This window comes from Lissotriton vulgaris, chromosome 3_1 (genome assembly GCF_964263255.1).
Source record: "Lissotriton vulgaris chromosome 3_1, aLisVul1.2, whole genome shotgun sequence".
Classification (NCBI taxonomy): Eukaryota; Metazoa; Chordata; class Amphibia; order Caudata; family Salamandridae; genus Lissotriton; species Lissotriton vulgaris.
Genome location: NC_141689.1, coordinates 880,252,119 through 880,272,250, shown reverse-complemented (window position 1 = coordinate 880,272,250; position 20,132 = coordinate 880,252,119). Strand labels below are relative to the sequence as shown.

Genomic DNA, 20,132 nt, shown 5'->3' with positions numbered 1-20,132 from the left:
AACAGTCCCCGGAGGTGGAATTCCACCGACGAGAAGCCACGGACGCGAACGTCTGCACACACACACACTGTGCTCACCAAGGGACACTCTACTACCCTGACACTCGGTGATTTCACGCATCGACAGGCCCCCAAGAGGTGGGACACACCACTGACGCGGGAGCGACACCGTGGTGCAGATGTCCAACGGACCTAGAACGCGCACTGGGGCTGGAGGCGCAATCTCGAAAGGCAAAATGGATAAGTCCGGGAAAGGCGCGGACCCAGACCACACAGCGGCAAAGCTCGATACAATGCTGGCAGCAATGGAAAGACTGGAAGAGTCCATGCAACTGACCCGCACCTCCCTGGCCGCCAAAATAGACAGCGTGGCCGTGGACCTGACGCACCTACGGGCGGACCATAAGAAGCTGGCGGAACGCACCACAACCCTTGAAAGCACCATACAGGAGCTTCAACCCCGGACTGACCAGTCGCACAAGCAAATACAAGACTTACTGAACAGGGTGGAATTCTTGGAGGACAGGGCTGAAGATGCGGAAGGCAGGACACGCAGAAATAACGTACGCCTGGTCGGGGTTCCGGAGAAATGGGAGGGGAGGTCCCCGGAGGAACACATGGAACAGTGGCTGCGAGACATTCTGCCGGAGGGATCTCTCTCCCCGCACTTCGTAATTGAACGAGCTCACAGAGTCCCTACTAAGCCCCTGGCGACGGGCTCCAACCCGAGGCCCATGCTGCTCCGCGTGATGAATTACCGGGACAGGGACTCCATACTACGCGAGACGAGGAAACTCCATGAGGTCCGGATTGACAATGCAACGGTAATGCTCTTCCCGGACTACACCATCCAGGTGCAACGGCAACGACAAGACTTCATGGCAGTGAAAAAGCGCCTGAGACAGCTGGGCTTGCAATACTCCCTGCTGTTCCCCGCAAAACTGAGGGTAGTGGCTGGAGAACGGACTCATTTTTTTACGGACCCAGCGGAAGCAGAATCATGGCTGGACAGTGGAGTAGACACAGACCCAAGAACAACTGCGGGATCCGCGCCCCGGCGACAATCCGGGGGCTATAGGAGAAGACGTCGACCCCGCCAGAGATCACGGGCAGGGACGAACTCCGAGACGAGGACTCTCCCCCCCCCCCCCCCCCCCCCCCCAGCGCCAGGAGAAGCAGGACGCCCTTCGCTTGGTGATGGAACTTAGTAGATCCCCAGCGCAGCATGACGCGGCGGAAGGCGGCACACAGGAATCTCCCAGCGACGACGAGGCCCTTTATGGCGTACCGGACTCCCCAACGTCGGAAGGGCGACCGGATGTCACTCCCCAAACGGCGGACTACATCAGCTGACCGAGTAACGAGCAAGGCAACCCCGGAAACATTTGCTCAACGCCACCAGGATGGCCCCGGTGCCACGCACTACCAGAACTGACGGGGGGCGACCCCCTCAACCCTGAGGGATAAACTAGTAATGGATACACACCGGGGGTCCTCCCCGATGGGTGGAACGCTGCTGTCTGACACTGGGTGCCTGACCAGGATACGACTGCAGAGACTCTTCGCCTAGTAGCGGCCCGACTGGATCAAGTAACGTATAATGCTTGCTGCATGTATGAATGGGGCTCCCTGCGTGCCAGTGCGGTCTAGGCCGGCACGCTCTTCCCGGGAAGGCAGTGGGCTTTTCCCACAACGCCATCACTGACTTGATCTTACTGACTAAGTGCGCATAGCACAACCACCCCCTTAGACTTACAAGTTGGTTGCTCTCCTAGAGAGTATGGACGGGAGCACGTTTTGCATCCGACCTTTTGGTATTCTAACTGTTCACAATGTTCGCTGGCTAGTTGTTCTTTCAGCCATGTTCCCTTTTCCCCCACTGGTCTTAAACGAAGTGGTGTGCCAATATATTCTGATTGTTCGCAGGAATGTTTGCTCGATAGCATGTGTGGGTGCTGTGGGGGGGCGGTGGTCGGTTGGGAGGGAGATGCTATTATGTACATGCAATGTCGGCCTTTAAAGTTTGTACGTGGAATGTGAGGGGTATGCATACACCGTCCCGGCGCTACCAAATTTACTCATACCTCAAACGCCACCACATACAAATCGCCCTTCTGCAGGAAACACACCTCAGCGGCGCTGAGACACCCACGCTACGCCGCAGGTGGCGCAGACAACTATATGCCACAGGTTTCTCGTCTTATGCCAAAGGGACACTGGTATGGGTTAAGCCGGGCACCCCATGGACCACGCTGGACGTACACATAGATCCTGGGGGGAGATACGTAGTAATCCACGGAAGGCTAGATGGGAACCCACTGGTGCTGGCATCAGTGTATGCGCCCAACACAGGCTTGTCGGATTTCCTCACCCAGCTGTCGCACACACTGGCCCCCTGGCATGGGGTCCCCTGGGTACTCGGTGGGGACTATAACAGCTCACTAGACCTAGCACTGGACCGCTCCCACCCTCCACAACCCAACTCGCAAGCATATAACACCGCGAACACACTCCGGGCCTGGTCCGCACAATGGGACCTCCACGACGCATGGCGCACCCGACACCCGCACTCCAGGGTCTATTCATATTTTTCGGGAGCACACGCCCTACATGTACGCCTGGATAGGTATATGGTCACCAGTGAAATCCTACCGCATGTCACGGACACCACCTACATGGGCCGCACACACTCTGATCACAACCCGCACACGTTAGAGTTACTGTGGGAACAACCACGGGCCCCGATCCCAACGTGGAGGCTACAACCCGACCTGCTGTTAGACGGCCAATTTCGGGACTCCATAAACGCACAAACTGCACAATATTTTGAGGACAACACTGGCACAGCGTCAACACCACAAATAGAATGGGACGCTTTCAAAGTGGTCCTTAGGGGGCAATGCTTGGGCACTCAGGCACATTCCCGACGACAATTGGAAGCTGACCTTAGATGCTTAGAATCACGCTTGCTGCAAGCGGAACAGGCAGCAGCCGCGGGCGCACACGCGGACTTGCTGGAGATGAGGGCAGAACACGACAGATTGCTCGCCAGGTTGAAAAACATTAACTACACGGCCCACTCAGCCCGTACACACCACACAGGTGACAAGCCTGGCAAGCTACTAGCCTGGCTGATACAGCGAGAGGAGCGTACCACGCCTGTGACAGCGATACAACCCACAGTCGGCCCCACGGTATTCACCCAATCGAAAATCCACGAGGCCTTCGTGACACATTACAGGGCGCTCTACGAGTCCCGCCTTCAGACGACACAAACCACCATAGATGCATACTTAGACGACATAACACTGCCGACCCTAACAGACGACCAACAGGACGACCTTGGGTCACCACTGGCAGCGGACGAACTACGTGAGGCCATCTTTGCCCTCTCGAACGGCAAGGCCCCCGGCCCCGATGGGCTGCCAGCGGAATATTACAAAGCCTGCTCTACTATCCTGATCCCGGAGCTCCTCAGAGTATACGCAGCGGCGGTGGAGGATTCGGCCTTACCCCTGTCCATGAACGAGGCGACCTTAGTGTCCCTACTAAAGCCGGGACGAGAGGGAACGCTCTTAGGTTCGTATAGGCCCCTAGCGCTGCTAAACACGGACTATAAGATTCTCGCGTCGACTCTTGCTCGTCGCCTGGCGGCCCTAGTACCTGCCTTAATCCATAGTGATCAAAACGGCTTCGTGCCCACTAGATGCACCTCCCACAACATACGAAGACTCTTCAGGGTGCAAACTTATGCAACACGAGATTGGCCAAGGTCGGGTTGCTTGATTCTAGACTTGGAGAAGGCATTCGACTCAGTCGAATGGCCCTACCTGCTGTCGGTACTGCGCAAGTTCGAGTTGGGGGAGGAGTACATTGAACTGGTTGGACTGTTATACAGACATCCTGTGGTGAGAGTCCGCACGGGCAAACTACTTTCTGATGCCATCAGGGTTCGTCGCGGCACCAGACAAGGCTGCCCACTGTCCCCATTACTCTTTTCACTTGCGATAGAACCCGTAGCCGAGATACTACGCAATAGGGGCACGCAATGGGGCATTCCACTGGCAGACGGCGTGCACATTGTTTCGCTATATGCGGACGACTTACTCTTGTATGTCAGAGATCTCACTAACATACCACCAGGACTCTCAGATATTTTCCGGTCCTTCGAGGCCATGTCCGGCCTCAAAGTGAACTGGGCCAAGTCTGGGGCGTACTCCTTCAATCCCGACATCCCGGTCCCAGACATTAGGATCAACGGCGAACAGCTGCCATGGCATCCAACTACATTTAGGTACCTGGGAATATATATCTACAGAACACCCCCGGATGTTCTGGACGGTAACTTGACACGCGCCATCACATCTATAAGATCCCAAATTGCCTTCTGGAAGACCCTACCGCTCAACGTCCCGAGCAGAGTAACATTGACGAAAATGATCGTCCTACCCAGACTTCTGTACTATTTCGCCAACATCCCGATATATGTGCGGGCCCGCGTTTTCAAGGACCTGGCGTCCATGCTCAGGGGCCTGATATGGAACGTCGGGAGACCCAGGGTAGCCCTTCAGAAATTATATGCGCCGGTCGATGAGGGCGGCCTCGCAGTACCGAATTTGGAATTATACTACCTAGCTGCGCAGCTACAGTGGGTGACTGCTTGGCTCGCGGGAAAGAACCTGGAGGAAACGGCCACAGCAACGGACGTGCTGACCTCCACACAAGTACATGCCCTATTCCACCCCCTGGCTCACTCGAGGAGATCATCACAACCGCATGTAGAGGTTGCAGCGCAGTGCTACACCAGGAGCTTGCGGCTCACGAAACGCACCAAGCCATATGCCCCAGCACTCCCACTACTAGGCACCCCTAAGACCGCTTCCATCGTCACGGAGGCGACATTAGAACACTGGACACGCACAGGGGTGGACACCATGGCGGACCTTTATGCTGAGGGCACCTTGATACCCTTTGAGACGCTGGCCGCTGACACGGGCCTCCCGGCGGGACAGTTCCTACAGCATGCCTCAATTATCATGGCGTACACACAGCGGTGGGGGAGCATTGTTGAGGAATTGCCTACACATCAACTGATCCAACATCTGCATGTCATGGGGAACGGCACACATGTTGTACACTGGCTGACCCCGGCGCTCCTGACACACACGCAACATACTCTGCAGCCACTACGCACCAAATGGGCACTTGACAGGGGACGGGACTGGACGGACAAGGAGTGGGCAATGATACTCATGGGCCCAAGAAACATTCCCCGCAACGCACGCTTCAAACTGATTCAATTCTACATTCTACACAGAGCGTACCTTTCACCTGATAAAATTAACCAGTACTTCCCGGGCACTACGGCTAGCTGCCCTAGATGTGCCCTGGTGGGAGCAGACCTGCTACACATGCTGTGGCAGTGCCCGCAGATCCAGGCATACTGGCAGACAGTGCTACAGATTTTAGAAAAATGCACGGCTATGCCAATACCGCACACCTGGGAGGCAGGCCTCCTAGGCCTGTACAGACGGACCAAACAAAATAAAGTACCCTCTCGCTTCTGGGACCTCGGCCTTCTCACAGCCAAACGGCTGATAACGAAGCACTGGCAGCGAGCCACTCCACCCCTGACGGAGCACTTCCCTAGATAATTGGGCGAAGGCAGAAAGTACCACCCTGCACAGTGAGGAAACGGCGGGACGGCGACAGTTCCCGATCGCGGCACTGTGGGACGCGACGCTCAGCTCCTTTCACAAGGAATGCCAACTGGTGAGGCACCCCCAACATGACCCCACCCCCAGAGGGGACCAGGAGACACAGGGTGGAGAGGGAGACACACAGGCCACAACCTTGTCACCACCGGCAGAACCACGCATGGTCACCCCGATAGCATAGACACGGCGTAGGCAGCCGACGCTCCACGACGACCAACTGGGCGCTGTCCCGCCCAACACTTTCCCAAGCTCCTGACGCCCTCCCCCCCGCTGGCCCGCTACCCTCCCTGACACAGGACCCGCACCCATAACTACGCCCTGATGATAACCACGAGCACCCTAAACATCGACGCGCCCTCCATGCAGCACACACGCACACCACACTCTCGGAATTAGTGACCGCACCCTCCCTTTTCCCTATTCCCCCTGGTTCTTTCTCCCTTTCACTGTTTATATAGTTATGTTTTCTCCTTTGCCACGCAAACATGGGTGGGAAGTATGTAGCACACTACTAGCGTGATGTATGACGTAATACAATGCTATGTGATATACTGTGCCCCGCAACCATGACAGACATCCCCGGGATGTAAAGATGTGTAAGATGTATCTTGCAAGTGTTCTTATCTCCTGTGATTTTCAATAAAGGATATTTAAAAAAAAAAAAAAAAAATGAGTTGAAATTTAACATCACGCATTTGGTGTGCTAGAACAGACCAATATTGTAAAGCAATGGAAAATTAATTATTTTTCCTAGGTAATGCTTTCTATTGTGAGGCTGATACCACTCGGTTCCTGCGCCAAGTCAAGACTGCCCGATGGCTTGGAGTGGACATGCTTGTTAATTCGCAGCAGATATTTATCAAAAGACTTTTACATTCCAGCAATTTAAAATGCAAACAATTAGCACAATTATGCTGGAACTTGGCTGTATTAATCTATTCCTGTAAATATAAATGAGCAGGTGCGCTGAATTTGACCTTTGCCATGTTTGAGTGTGTAGTAATTGTATAGTTCTTCAATCCCTGGCGGCACAGCACCTAGGATAATATGCTGCACAGCTTAAGGCTTAAAATTAAAAGATCGCAAAGGCGAGACCTATTGCCTACGCCAATGCTTGTGTATGCACTGTGACGGAGACCGCAGCTTAGCTATATCAAATGCCGCAGATTCCAAACCTAGGAGTCTCGGAGCGATGACTCGGTAAAAAAGCAAAGAGTAACCAATGTGCATGAATTGAAAAATATCAAGAGAAATTGCCAAACACTTACTAGTCTGACACGTACACATTTGAGGAGTACAGCATTAATGAGTGGGAAATCTCGTATTACTCCACTCAGAATATTTTTGAACCTTTTACCATGACATTTTTCGGCAGATCGCCAGTATTTTTGCATTTCAAGCATCACTTTCAGATGTACTTATGTTTTCCAAAATTCACCCATTTATTTTAATATCTTCCCCATAATGACAATTTCAGATTCCGCAGCCATGGGAACAAGACTGTTCATACTGCAGCACAATTAGTGAAACAAAATGAAAACAGATTGAAAATGATATTTAGGCAGGGTGGGTCATGAAATGACCCAAACTCTTATTTCTAATCAATGTTTAACATCACAACACCAATCTAGCTCGCAGCTGATGCTTTCAAGAAATAGTCAAATGTTCTAATAGAACAGTAATGTCTCTGCGCATGCTGCAGAATGTGGACCAGTTTGAAATCGTGCCAGGAGAGGGACCTGCATAAACAGGACACATAGGAGTTAAAAGAAGGTAGCCCGGGACTCAGAAGCAGACAACATCCTAACTGATGAATTGACATATGGCACTCGTCATACCAGACTGAGGTGTGCGGCCTGTGAATCGCAAATCAAAAAAATAAACATTGGAAAGTCAAAGAATCAACATTTCAGATCTCCAAAACGCGTTTCTTTGACACAGGGAATACAAACTAGGCAATTCAACAATGACAAAGGTCAACTTGTATATTTTATATGGATGAACAACTGTAAAATAAGAGACAACACAAGGAAGTGCTGCAGGTCAATCGAACTAGAGTACCAGCAGTCACAGTTCTTAATGTTTCAGAATATCATGCAACATAATAATCAGCCCAATATTATACCAGAGGGAGAAATATATGCCACAAGAAGTACACTGAAGTGGTTGAAGTACACTGAAGTGGTTGCTGAGATAGTGTTATTCATTGGCCATAAAAGTCTCCAACTTGTGATAGTTCAATAAACTATTGAATGCTAGCTTCTTCACTCCTCCATTTAAGAAAAGAGCTGAGAATACATCTCTTCAAGCAATGCATCAAACATAGTTGATAAAACCCTCCGCTGGCTCTTGTCCACAACTAACAGAGACCACCACTGATCGTGTTCCTGAATCTCTTCTATCTACAACGCAATTACTTTCCTAGCGAGTTTCAAAACAAGTCCCTATAAATACATCAACAGGAGCATGCACTTTAAGCAACTACAGAAAAATATACTACAATCTGCACTAATTTGCACACACAGTTCCAAAATTAAAAAGTGTCTGAAATCCAAAAGAAGAAAGGTTGTATGTGCAGTAAAAGGGCCTCAAAGTTTTCGTTTTGCTTCACCCTTTCAGAAATAATATGCGGAACTGCAAGAATAGCACGCTTAAAAAAAAATAGATTTTGCTCTTCAAGATAAGCTGGAAAGAAATTACATTCATAATGGCTTAACTACACAATGGAATAGCTTGAAAACCCTCTTTACGTGGGGCACAGTCATTTAGCAGTGGAAATTAAGGCAATGGCAAAAGTATTTTGACATTTTAATATAATTTATTCATTCATTAGGTACTTTTGACTGATTAACCAAAATAAACCTGAAGAAAATGTTTTACACTCACCGTCTTGAACAACTACTTCATCAGACTGTCCTTTTCCTTTTGTATACTCTAGCGAATAAGACAGCCCGTTGCAACCTCTGGTACGGACACCAATTTTCAAACCAATCTGTTTTAAGAAAGTACTTATTAAAAACTAGAATAAAGTGTTTTCCTTGTTTTCAGATTCCTACTCTGATTAATGAAATTGCAATCCCAGTTTTTCCAATTGAAAACAGCTCAAATATCCCGCTAACCAGAATTGAAGATACTTTTCCATAACATTCAAGGCTCCTTAACTCAAAATAAAAAAAAGAGAAGTTACTAACCTTACTGTGGTTATTTTTTTTTTAAAGATTCCCCTACTTTTAACATTTACACAGTGCATAGGGTAGGTGCTAGATTGGAGAACCTAATAAGAGGATAGTTAGTTAATAACTGGTGTTCCTTTTGCACTAATGGCTTCATGATTATTCCTAGTGGATGTATGGCACTACACGGTGGTCGAAAATACTGACCTACAAAAGTATTATATCCACACCATCACAGACCTCTACATTGTAGGATAAGTATATATATCGACTATTCTTAGCCCCACATCTACTTACCCAGATTTACCATGCAATGTAGTCACTAGCGTGATAATGTTGCAATGTTTCCCATAATTCCCATAAACTTGCTTAATGGTCAAACCGAGGTTTATTTGAAAAACAAATGATAAACAAACCAATAAAAAGGGTTTCCAAAAATTAAGAAAAATACAGGGTTCGCACTGCATTGCAATAAGACGCTGTAAAGAACGTCTTAATCATAAACTGAACCAGTAGCAAACCGTAAAATGTTAACTACATCAGAAAGCTGATCCAGTTGAATTGAAGTCCTCATTGGTAGCAGACAATGTCATGCTTGAAGCATAATATACAGAATTTGAGAAGGAGAGCAGGACTTGACTGGGAGCGGAGGGAGAGTTGGGTTTTTTAGATGTCACACCAAAAAAAAGTATTCCAGCAACTGCTAAAACCATCTTAGTGGAAAGAAGCAATGCCAGCAACAAAGGTACAGTTGGGATAAGCACTGCAACTAAAAGGATCTCCCAAGAAGTAGACTAACTTTGTGAATGAGAAGGAGGGTAAAAGCTAGAGAAATCTATAGGCAAAATTAAAATGTGGAATAGGCTGGGTGGAGGGCCATTTTGATGCGAATACTTTTGAGAAAAACAGGAGATGCTGAACAAAACACATTAGACTGCCCAGCCATAATCAAAAGGGGTGGGGCAAGTAAGGAGTTTTTTTGTTGTGGTCACTTTGCTTCCAAACTAAAACAAGCATTGGCATAGCCAACAGGCCTCGCCTTTGGGACCTTATCATTGTTTAGCCATACAGCACATTACCCATCACATTACATTAGCCATTAAAAACATGAAGGTTTTACCTGTGTGTCGGTAGGAAGTTGAGCATTTCTGTGCACCCAATTAGTAGGGTTTTCAGGATATTGTAAGCATTGTGTGAACACAGACCTAGACTACCGAAGAAGTTACAGTCTTAAAGGCACAGTCTATGTTCCAGCAAGGGACTGTTTGTTGGCGTCGGTTGCCGTCTGCTCTGGATGGCTCTATGCCGGAGCACCCCATGATGAAAGATAAAGCGGCCGTAATGCGTACGCCGTAGGCAAACAGTAATGTGCAGGAACCGGTTAAATTATGAAAAATGTGCAGTCCAAGAAATTCTAAAGTGCAAAAATACACAAAGAGCCAGATTACATAATTTGCACAGGTGCCGGGATATTTTCCATTAACGTTTGCCCCAAAACACCAATGCAAAAACTAAATTTGTATGGACAGGTGGGGTTCTGAACCTGCAAACATGAGAGACAGATTTAGACTGTGTATGTGGAAGAATCTGTGTGCGAGAGCTTGTGTCAGAGAGAATGTGAGAGAATTAGTGTCAGAGTCTGTCTCAGTTTGTAAAAATGTGAGCAACTCTGTTAACGAGAAATATGTTCTGTGTAAGTGTGTGAGAGAGGAAACACGTGCTCGCGTGAACTGCTCTTTTACTTAAGGGGACTTCTAAAACATACAGTGGGAAGGAAGCCTAGATGTAAGAGCCAAGCTTGAGCTTTTTATGGAGGGGAGGAAAGTCCTGCAACTTAAAGAAGCCTGCTAGACGTGTGTGCCCGTAAACAATGTGAGGTCAGAAGTGCTCGCGCTTGGAAGAGCAGTCTGCGCGCACGCGCTTGGAACGCAGTCTGATCTTTTTCGAAGCACATACTCATGGCGCGCACCTGCGCGTTCCCGCAAGGTGTATGCAGCCACAAGCACGAGTATGTGCTTCGAAGAAGAGTTGAACGACGGCTAAAGGTCTCCTATGCAGCGCATGTGCACTGCTTAGGCGAGACCTAAAAAAAGACACGTAATCAACAGGAGAGAGAACTCACATGAATCGAAGCTGATAGTCTCTCTGCCTTTCCTAAAGGTATTGGAAGGAGCGATAGTCACTAATATCAGCATTTAATAGTACGCTACCAATAAATAGAATGACCCAATTGCAGCCGGCTTAGGGAGCTATGGTTTAGTCCTGAAGAAAGCCATTTGACCACTGAGGCAGAATTATGTGGCTAAAATATGTAGACCCAAAGATGTTGGGAGTTTATTAAATACTCCTATGACAGCGCCTTTAGTTTTTAACCTTGCTCAAGGACCCTAGAATAAATTCTAGAAAAAGATAAAGGGATAAAGTTAGGCAATTTTATATTTAGATCCATCGTTAAAGAAAAATAAGTGCTGTCTTGGCTATTCAGGTTGAGCCCACTCAGATACATAAAGTCCCAGGGTGAGGCCTTGATGGAGCACGTCACTAATAACCCTACTAGGTGTTTAAAATAAATAGGTTTGCCCCTTTTAGGAAGGCAGAGATACTATCAAAATTAGATCTAGTGAGTTCTCTCTTTCCTATCAATTACACTAGTTTAGATTGTCCAAGAACATTAAATGTTAGTCACCAATAAGGCACATCTTTCATAGGCTCGAATGCATTCCAGTACACAGACCATATAGTCAAGAAACCTTTAAGAGTGACATCTTGCGTCATCAATCTCCCTAGAACATCAGCACTCAAAATACTCTCATAAGCACTTATACATTATCATTCCTTGATGCTACGTAAAGCTGCTTCTTCCTCGACATTGTTGTAGTTTCTCAACATAAGAGGATAAGTCAGATGAGATATTTTCAGAAAGGATTACTGATGCAACAAGATTAACCATTTTCTCCCATGGACATCAACTGCGCAGGATACTATTCCACTGGCCAAACCCCTGGAGCTCAGCAGGAAAACTAATCAAAACAGACGTTTGGCATGGGCTATTACTTTGACAAGTGCCCTTACAATCAGGGTGGAACTAAAACACTCTGGTGAATGGGAAAGTCATCCTTTTAATCAACTTTCTTACTAGCACATGCTCTGTATTAGACCTCTCCAACCCTTTATTGTCAGCATATATATGTTCAGTATGCATGCCATGCTAGAGGTGTGAAAAACTTCCTGTCATTTACTGAAGGAGCAACCGCAGACTATTATGTATGTAAATGGGTGTGTATGGGGTGGTGGTGAAGAACCTTAATGTATTCTCCGAAAAATTCATTTCTTTCTTCTCTTAAGGGGAAACTCTCCAAATGTTGCTTACGTTTTCAGGCCCAAAGCCCTTTCTCCACGTGGTGTCAATAGGAAATTGTTTTAAAAAAATCTAGATATTCCAAAATAACCTTTGCAAAGATGTTCTGAGGTTTGAGGAGTACACAGGGACCTGGGGTCAGCTTGATGAAAGATAGGATTAAGATTTGAGAAATCGTAGAAAAGAATCCTGAGAAAATGAGGACTTGTAACCCTGCACAAATTCATATGTTCCGAACAGTCAATCAGGTACACACGTTTTTCTTACAATTTCTAAACAATGAACATTTTAAGTATCATTATTGAAAAAAATGAAATAAGACTTTTTAGGGGTAACTTAAAGAATGTACTATTACGACACAAGAACTAGAACAGAAGGGGAAAGTGGAAAGATGCACATAGAAGAACGACGGAACAGGGAAATGGGAATGAGGAAGGGAAGAACAGAAGGGATAATGGTTAAGTCAAGAGGTTTAAAACACAGTGGTGCACTGGAAGGGTACAAGTACGGAACACCACAACAGGAAGATGGGATAGTCTTAAGGTGATGGAAAGAGAAGATGGTTATGACAGGATAAACTGAAAAAAATCAAGATGAAAAATAATCTGCAATGTATTGGACAAGAAATAGCTTAGTCAACTAACACCCACCCTTACCATGCTAAAATTAAGTTACATCAGTTCACGCCCTTCAAGCTAGTGAACCACACCTCCGACTGGTCTTTAGTTTAACTATCATGATATCATGTGGCCACAGAACCTTGAAAGCAATTGCATATTACCTACTTTAGAATCACAAAGAGGCATACCATGTTCAAAGTTAATCTTATGCCCGTTAGAACACTGTGGGAAATCAGCTAATACCCAATTAATTGAACAAAAGGCGTAGTTTTCAAATGTACACGTATGTAAAATTAGCTACCCTCAAAATGAAAGGTTTAGTATAAATTTATTTCAGTCTTCATCCTGGTCTAAAAAAATTAACAATATAGGTTTTCCCCCGATAGTACTTATTAGTATCTTCCAAGCACTACATACGTTACTGAATAAAGGTAACATATTAAAAGACATTGGCTGGTCTGCCAGCATTTCTCCCCTACAAAAGACCGTATCACACCATTTTATTTGGAGTCATATAATTCTATAAAATGATCTGGTGTTAAATGAATTAACAATTGCCTTAAACTGGTTACTAAAAAATTATGACACCGCTAAACTTGCCAAGTTTACTCTCAAGACAAATACGTTGCAGCCGTAAGAGTACAACTTGAGTTCTATAAAAAGCAGGGCCAATTCAGCTTCAGTCTTTCCATTTCACCAGTTATTCTCATTTGGGGACGACTACTTCGCCACTTATCAATTCACTATATTGCCATATCATTTATACAAGTCTGTGGAAAATAATCTTTTCAATCTGATTTTAAATAAACTGTAAAGAACTGAACAAATCCAGTTTTTTAATGAATTTTTTAAGCGAGCATGTTTTTGGCATATCCACTGGGTGAAAACAGCAGTAACCCTGCCTTTAAATTAGTTAGAGTGAGATAAAGAGATACGGAGATCAAAGAAGAAAGTCAGGGACAGAGACAGGGAGAGTCAGAGAGAGAAGACAGATACACGAGGACAGACAAAAAAAAACATATACAGCTATACATTGTGTATGTGTGTGTGTGCATCTACCTGTGTGTCCGTAAAGTCAAGTCAGAGGAACTTATTACACTAAATGACATGGAAAAAAGATTATTGAGGTCTGTGCAGATTAACTGGTCCTGTGTAATACTGTGACTACTCGCAAACTAATACGTTTTTTGTGGGCATTCACAAACATTGTGCAGGTAGTTCCCAACTCTAAAAGCACATAAAAATAGTTGTGAGAAAGCAGGCGATAACTAGCGTAATTTTTAGGAATGGGTTAGTATGTGGCAATTTTTCTTACATATATATTTTCATTAATTGTTTGAATTTTCCTGACCTCACACTGAAGCCTCAAATGTAAAACATCCAAACTTCTATTTGAAAACCACTTTCTAAGCATGTAAATCTAAAATGTAATGACCAAAGAAACATTTGCTCAATAACGCAATGTTCCTGTGCTCACATTGTAAGATTGTTTTAATAAAGCTTGCACCAGTTTACCTGCAAGCTAAAATTCATAATTTTGTTTAATTGATTTTTGAGATATTTCAGTCATCCACAAAATCAAACTGCTAACAACATAAATAATTATAATATTAAAACGAATTACGCTCTTTAAATACAGTTTAAAACAGCAATACATCTTAATAACAAGGAGCACACAATCTAAAAATGTGATTCATCCCAACTGTACACACAAACAAGTGCCACAATGTGCACTCCCCATTTCGGTCTGTAAAGAAACAAACACACTTACATGATCAGGTTTCTCCTTGAGTAGTTGTCTTATCTTATTTACTGCTGAAGGTGTCTGGAAAATAAATATATTCACATGTTTTTTTAATTAACAGCTCAGCATAACTTAAGCAGACACAATTCATTAAGCTATTATTGAAAAATAGTCTAGCGCTAACAATCAACTGAGTGACAATGAATAAACTCAACTAGCTATCATATCTAAAGGTAGTCTTTAATGTTGTATAACCAGAATTAAGTAAACTGTAGGATAACGTAAGCAGGCTACTTTTTAAATGATGTTAACATATTAGTTTTTTAGGTCTTGCCTGGCATTGCAGCACGCATGCCCTGCTCGCTCTGCGAGGGCTTCTTGGAATCTACCCAGTTTCAGAAGGGAACTTTAAGCCACGCTCGTTTTCAATTGGCTTTCGTCATCGTGTATGTTAAACGTTGACGCGTGATTGAAAATCTGGCTTTTTTGTTACCGCACTGTCCAATTTTAGGATGGCCCATCAGGACAGGCCGACGCCATCTTTGTTTCCTGTGACGTTGGGAGGGTGTGCTACTAGCTTGTTTACTGGCTCCCGATTGGAAATCATACCTGCTCCTCCCTTCCCTTCCACATCCCAAAGCAAACTTCCCAGAGTTGTGCTCTTCATTGGCTTCCCGAGGCAGAGGGCAAAACAATTGCATGCCGCGTGTTTGCATTTTTATTTCCATTTCGACCGCGTGACTGGTCTTAATTGTTGCTCTCTGACAACTTTGCGCACCCTCTGCTTCTGAAGAGCAGTCTGTATCCCTCTGACATATGGTGGGCTTTAGCAAGACCTTCAATGGCTATCTCGGGAACGCAACACAAACCAGTATGCGCGTTCTAGTGCTACAGCTGGCGGTTACTGTGAAGCGGTTGCTTGTCTAAAACGTGCAGAACCGGTCATTAGCGATAAAGATTATATTAAAAATATTGTTTTGGTCACAGACACTGATTTCCCAAAAGAAGACACATTGGATATATACACAATATAATACTGAAAGCAAGCCTGTGTCTAATGCGAAAATATTTACAGAATGTTTACTTACCCCTATATACTATACAAGATGTGACGACCCAAAGGGTCTAGCCAATTGAAAAACAGGCGCCAAATTTGTGCTTCTGATGAACAGTAAACTAAGGTCAACATACATTTTGCCACAGTTGATCAGAATAAGGCAATATTCCTTTTGCCAGCTGGTTGCACACCGACATAGGAACAAGGCACAAACTGTTCGTAGATATACCCAAACTATGGAGAGGGGATGTGTCAAAGCTGACAGCAAATTGAACACCAATTGATAGAAGTCAGCATGGAGACCAAAATAGGACTATCAAATCGGTGTGACTACTCCAATGCTCCCGTCCTATTGGATCCAAGGCAACCTTACCAAAGGGGTCCCATTTCCTAATTTTGAAATATATAGTTTAGTGTTACTTCTTCTATTATCACTTTTTTCTTCGCTCTATAAAGAGACCCTTTGCGAAGCATTATTATTATTTTTGTTTTTTTAATCAAACGGATACAAAATTAAAAGATCCACATTTAAATATTGAAATTTCTATAGTTCTGTACGACTTTTGTGTGAGAGATAAACATTGTCTGACAGTTCACTTAAAACATGGCCGCTTTTTCAATAAAATGGGATACGTTCAAGTTGTTCCTCTTCAGTTTTTATCTCAGACACAGTTCCAACACGAAACAAGACAGGGATCTGCTAGGTTGACAGACCTTTGGTTCAAGTGTTACCAGTTGTACCTAGCTTGTAGTGATCAGAACCAATCCGAGCTGTGTGTGAGGAGGACAACTATTATTTGATTGGCGGGGACCACAATAGGCCGCTGTGATTGGTTAAGAAGCCCGAGGCAAAAGAGAGGCTCTGCTATCAGGGCACTGTTGTTGGGGAAGCTGTGTTCTCTCCGGACGGTCACTAGGTGGTGAGACGGCAAAATAACTGGTGAACGTCGTAGATGGCATGGTTAGCTCCTCCCATGAGCAAAAGGCGAGGCTCTGCAGGTGCAAACACTGCAGCCTCGGTGTGTGTAATTCAAACTCCTGGTGCTTGAGCCTCTCACTTCCACTGGGCAAAATAGGGAGGCAGAAAAAATGTGCAGACACCAACATTCTGCCTCCAACCCCCCGCCCAAGCAGTGCGAGGCCTCTCCCTTCGGTATCTGCACGAAGTACAGCTTCTCTACTTTCAGCCTGCTGCCTGTGCGTGCAGCTCTGGAAGAATGGTTGGTGTTCTTCTGTTCCTACCTTGCGGTATAGTGTGGTGAAGATGAGACCTGGGCACCAACTGATCCCACGGTTTGCATGTGATCACACAACTTGGCCAACGCTCAGTGCAGGTACCTGTTGGTAGGCAGCAGGGCATTTCTGTCCCTGTTCCACCAGTGTTTCTGAGAGTTAACTGGCATTAGTACGGCTAGATATCTCATATGTGTGTTTGTGGGGTTTATGGGATGTGCTTCTATGGATGTGCATTTGGGGCAGGGTGTGCATGCATTTGTGTTTGGATCCCGATATACGACTGCTTGTTATATTCTTTATGTCTGCTTGCATTTCCACATCTCAGTGTAACTGGGTTTTTACGAGTTTACTTCAGTGCTTGTGTGTATCTCGCATGTATACTTGTTTGTGTGCTTGTGGATGTTGTAAATCCTATTATCTATGAAAGGTCTGTATTGTACGTTTATCACAATGAATACTTTAACTCAGTAAACTAAAAACTAACAGAAACAGACTAATGTTGCATGTACGATGCAGCTACTCCTATTCACAATGCGAACATGCTGCAAAGGCGATTTCAACCAGTAAACGTGAAAGCGACAGAGAAACATAAATGTAAAATAAAACCCTTGGCATTACGAGATCAACCTCTAGGTTTCTAACCTTGGAGATTAAATAATTACGAAAGAGGCTGCTCGAATACACATTTAAAAAGTCCATAAGCCCCCACCCAACTTGCCTCAAATTATATCCTGTACACTTACCTCACTCAGCAAAAAAAAACAATTGTTCATGCACATCCACGCAAGGGTCGGCCTGTGGGCTTGGAACAGATGTCGAAGCATTATTTAAATGGGGTTGGTGAGAGGGGGGGGGGTGATTTTATAGTCCTATTTTGTTCTTTCGTGCCTCCCTGCCAATTTTGCTCTTCTGGGTCTCTACTTGAAATATCCAATCTAAATTGTAGGGCTGAAAATTAGTTTCAGGTGGGCCACACATCAAAGATTTTATCTCTAAAAAGTTGCAGCTTCAGCTTAGCCAACAAGTTTTTCTTTATTTATGCCTTGCGTCTTGCATTAACAAACGCGCTGCCTTGATTTGTTTTTCCATATATGAGCGGGGTCATGGTTTGCTTCAGCAGCCGCGCTGCCCCTGCTTGTTTTTTTTTAATGTGTGGACGAGGTTGCGGCATGCGAAGGCAGCAGTGCTGTCTTGGGTTTGATTTTTTCTTATGCGGACCAGGTTGTGGACTGCTTGAGCAGCTCCACTGCCTTTGTTTGTTTTTTCATATGCGGTTGTGACTTGCTGCCTTCTCTTTATGGCGTTGGTTTTGGTAACAGGTGGCATTGTAGAGCGTGTCTGTTCCTGTTTCTTCTACTGCTTCCTTCCTCCTACGGCGCTCGACCCATCTGAGCTATTTTCTACTGCTCGGGGTGCATCCTGCTGGCTGGCCTCTCACGCGAGAGGCCAGGGCCTTGAGACTTTGCTTCCTTAGAAAGGGGGCTGTTGCCCGTTTTTGCGCATATCATGATGGAGTCTGCTGCTGGCCGCTCCACAGGTGACCCTACTTTGGATGCCCTCCGTGTTTTGACTAATGAGGCAGTGGCGGCTGCTTTTCAGGCACAGGAGGCGGATGGTCCTCCTGCTAAGGTGCCGCAATTTCAACCAGTTGTTGATTTGGAGGATCCAGAGGAAGATGAGGGGTCATTTGTTCAGAGTGCTGAGCTCTCCAACTGGTTTGCTCATGTTCTGCTGTCCACAAGGTTCTTGAACATGAGTGGCGTGATGTTGAAAAGACTGCCTTTGATCGCTTTTTGGGGAGGGGTTTCTGAAGAATTCCCTGTGTTTGTAAAAGTGGATAGATATATGATGGCTGGCCTCTCTTCACAGGACATGGTTCTTTCAGATGATGCCCTTCCTTCAAAGCCAGTTGATAAGAAGGTTAAAGGGGATGTTAAGCCGTCTTACGCAGCTTCCAATTTTTCAGTTAGGGAGACTGCCTACACAAACTATATGGTTCAGTCCCTTTTGAAGGATTTCTATGCCCTGGCTTTTTAACTGGCACCCTGTTGGCCCTGAAGGAGCTCAAGGTTCACTATTTAACAGACATCTTTGATAATTTGTGTGCGGTTGCTGGGACTTCTATTGCAGCTTGTTGCCATATTCGGATGTGTACTTGGACGGCGGAGTCCTTGCAAAAAAGATGGTCTTGGCTAAGGTTTTTACACATATGTGGAGAGGCAACGTGTACTCTGCAGATTTAAGCTTCAAATGCTATGCATAAATTAACAATGGATGACAATAGTGATGAGTCTCCAAGACAGATGGCGTAGTGTTCGAAAGCTTTCATTAGGGCAGAGGTCTTCAAACTTTTGTAAGTTGAGCCCCCCCAGCTGGATTTTTTTAAATGTCGGGCCCCCCCACCACCTGACAGAAATTTCTGGAATCTGGTACACTACATAATTCCACATTGACTCACTCATCCATCAATCCATCCATCCATCCATGCGCCCGGTTCTGCGCTCCCTAGGAGTCTATTTCCCATTCACTCACTCATCCATCCATGTGCCTGGTTTCTGCGCTCCCTGGTAACCAGCTTCCCACAGTTGCTTCCAAGCCCTCCCTGCCCGGAGGCTTTCCGCACCAGGGCTTGGAAGGGCTGCAGGTTGGGAGATCATTCACTCATCCACCAGTGCGCCTGGTTCTTGCGCTCCCTAGGAGCCGGTTTCCCAGTCACTCGCTCATCCACCCATCAGTGCACCTGGTTCCTGCGCTCCCGGGGAGCCTGTTTCCCATTCACTCATCTATCCATGTGCCTGGTTTCTGCGCTCCCTGTGAGCCAGCTTCCCAAGTTGCTTCTAAACCCTCCCTCCCCGGAGGCTCCCCCGCACCAGGCTTGGGAAGTTCATGTCTGCAACAAGTCCCTGCTCGCCTGGGGAAAGCAGTTTCGATCAGGCCGCAGGGAAGGTAGGGGCGACGGGCAGACATGTGTTCCAGCTTGACCCTTCTCAAGGGACATGGCCACAGATAAAGCTTCACTGAATTATGCCATCATGTGGCAGTAATAAAAAGGCAAGCCTAGGAAAAAGCAACCGTTTTGAATACTGAATGGTTTAAGTGCCATGAACATCTCAGGACGATGCAGCAGTACAAGTCTCTCCCACAACAGCCGTGGCTGCAGACGTGCGGCAGACAGACACACACACAGACACAGACACATCTTCCTTACTCCTACAGGAGGGGAGATAT

At 45.9% G+C, this 20,132-nt stretch overlaps 1 protein-coding gene across 1 annotated transcript in view; it reads right to left on the bottom strand.

Moving 5' to 3' along the window:
• ISCA1 (iron-sulfur cluster assembly 1) overlaps positions 1 to 20,132 on the bottom strand; it is a 96,179-nt gene that overhangs the window by 35,844 nt on the left and 40,203 nt on the right. Inside the window, exons 2-3 of the mRNA XM_086961200.1 lie at positions 14,639 to 14,692; positions 8,603 to 8,708 (exon numbers count right to left, since the gene is read on the bottom strand). Coding sequence (XP_086817326.1) covers positions 8,603 to 8,708; positions 14,639 to 14,692 — 160 coding nt within the window. The remainder of the gene's footprint in view (positions 1 to 8,602; positions 8,709 to 14,638; positions 14,693 to 20,132) is intronic.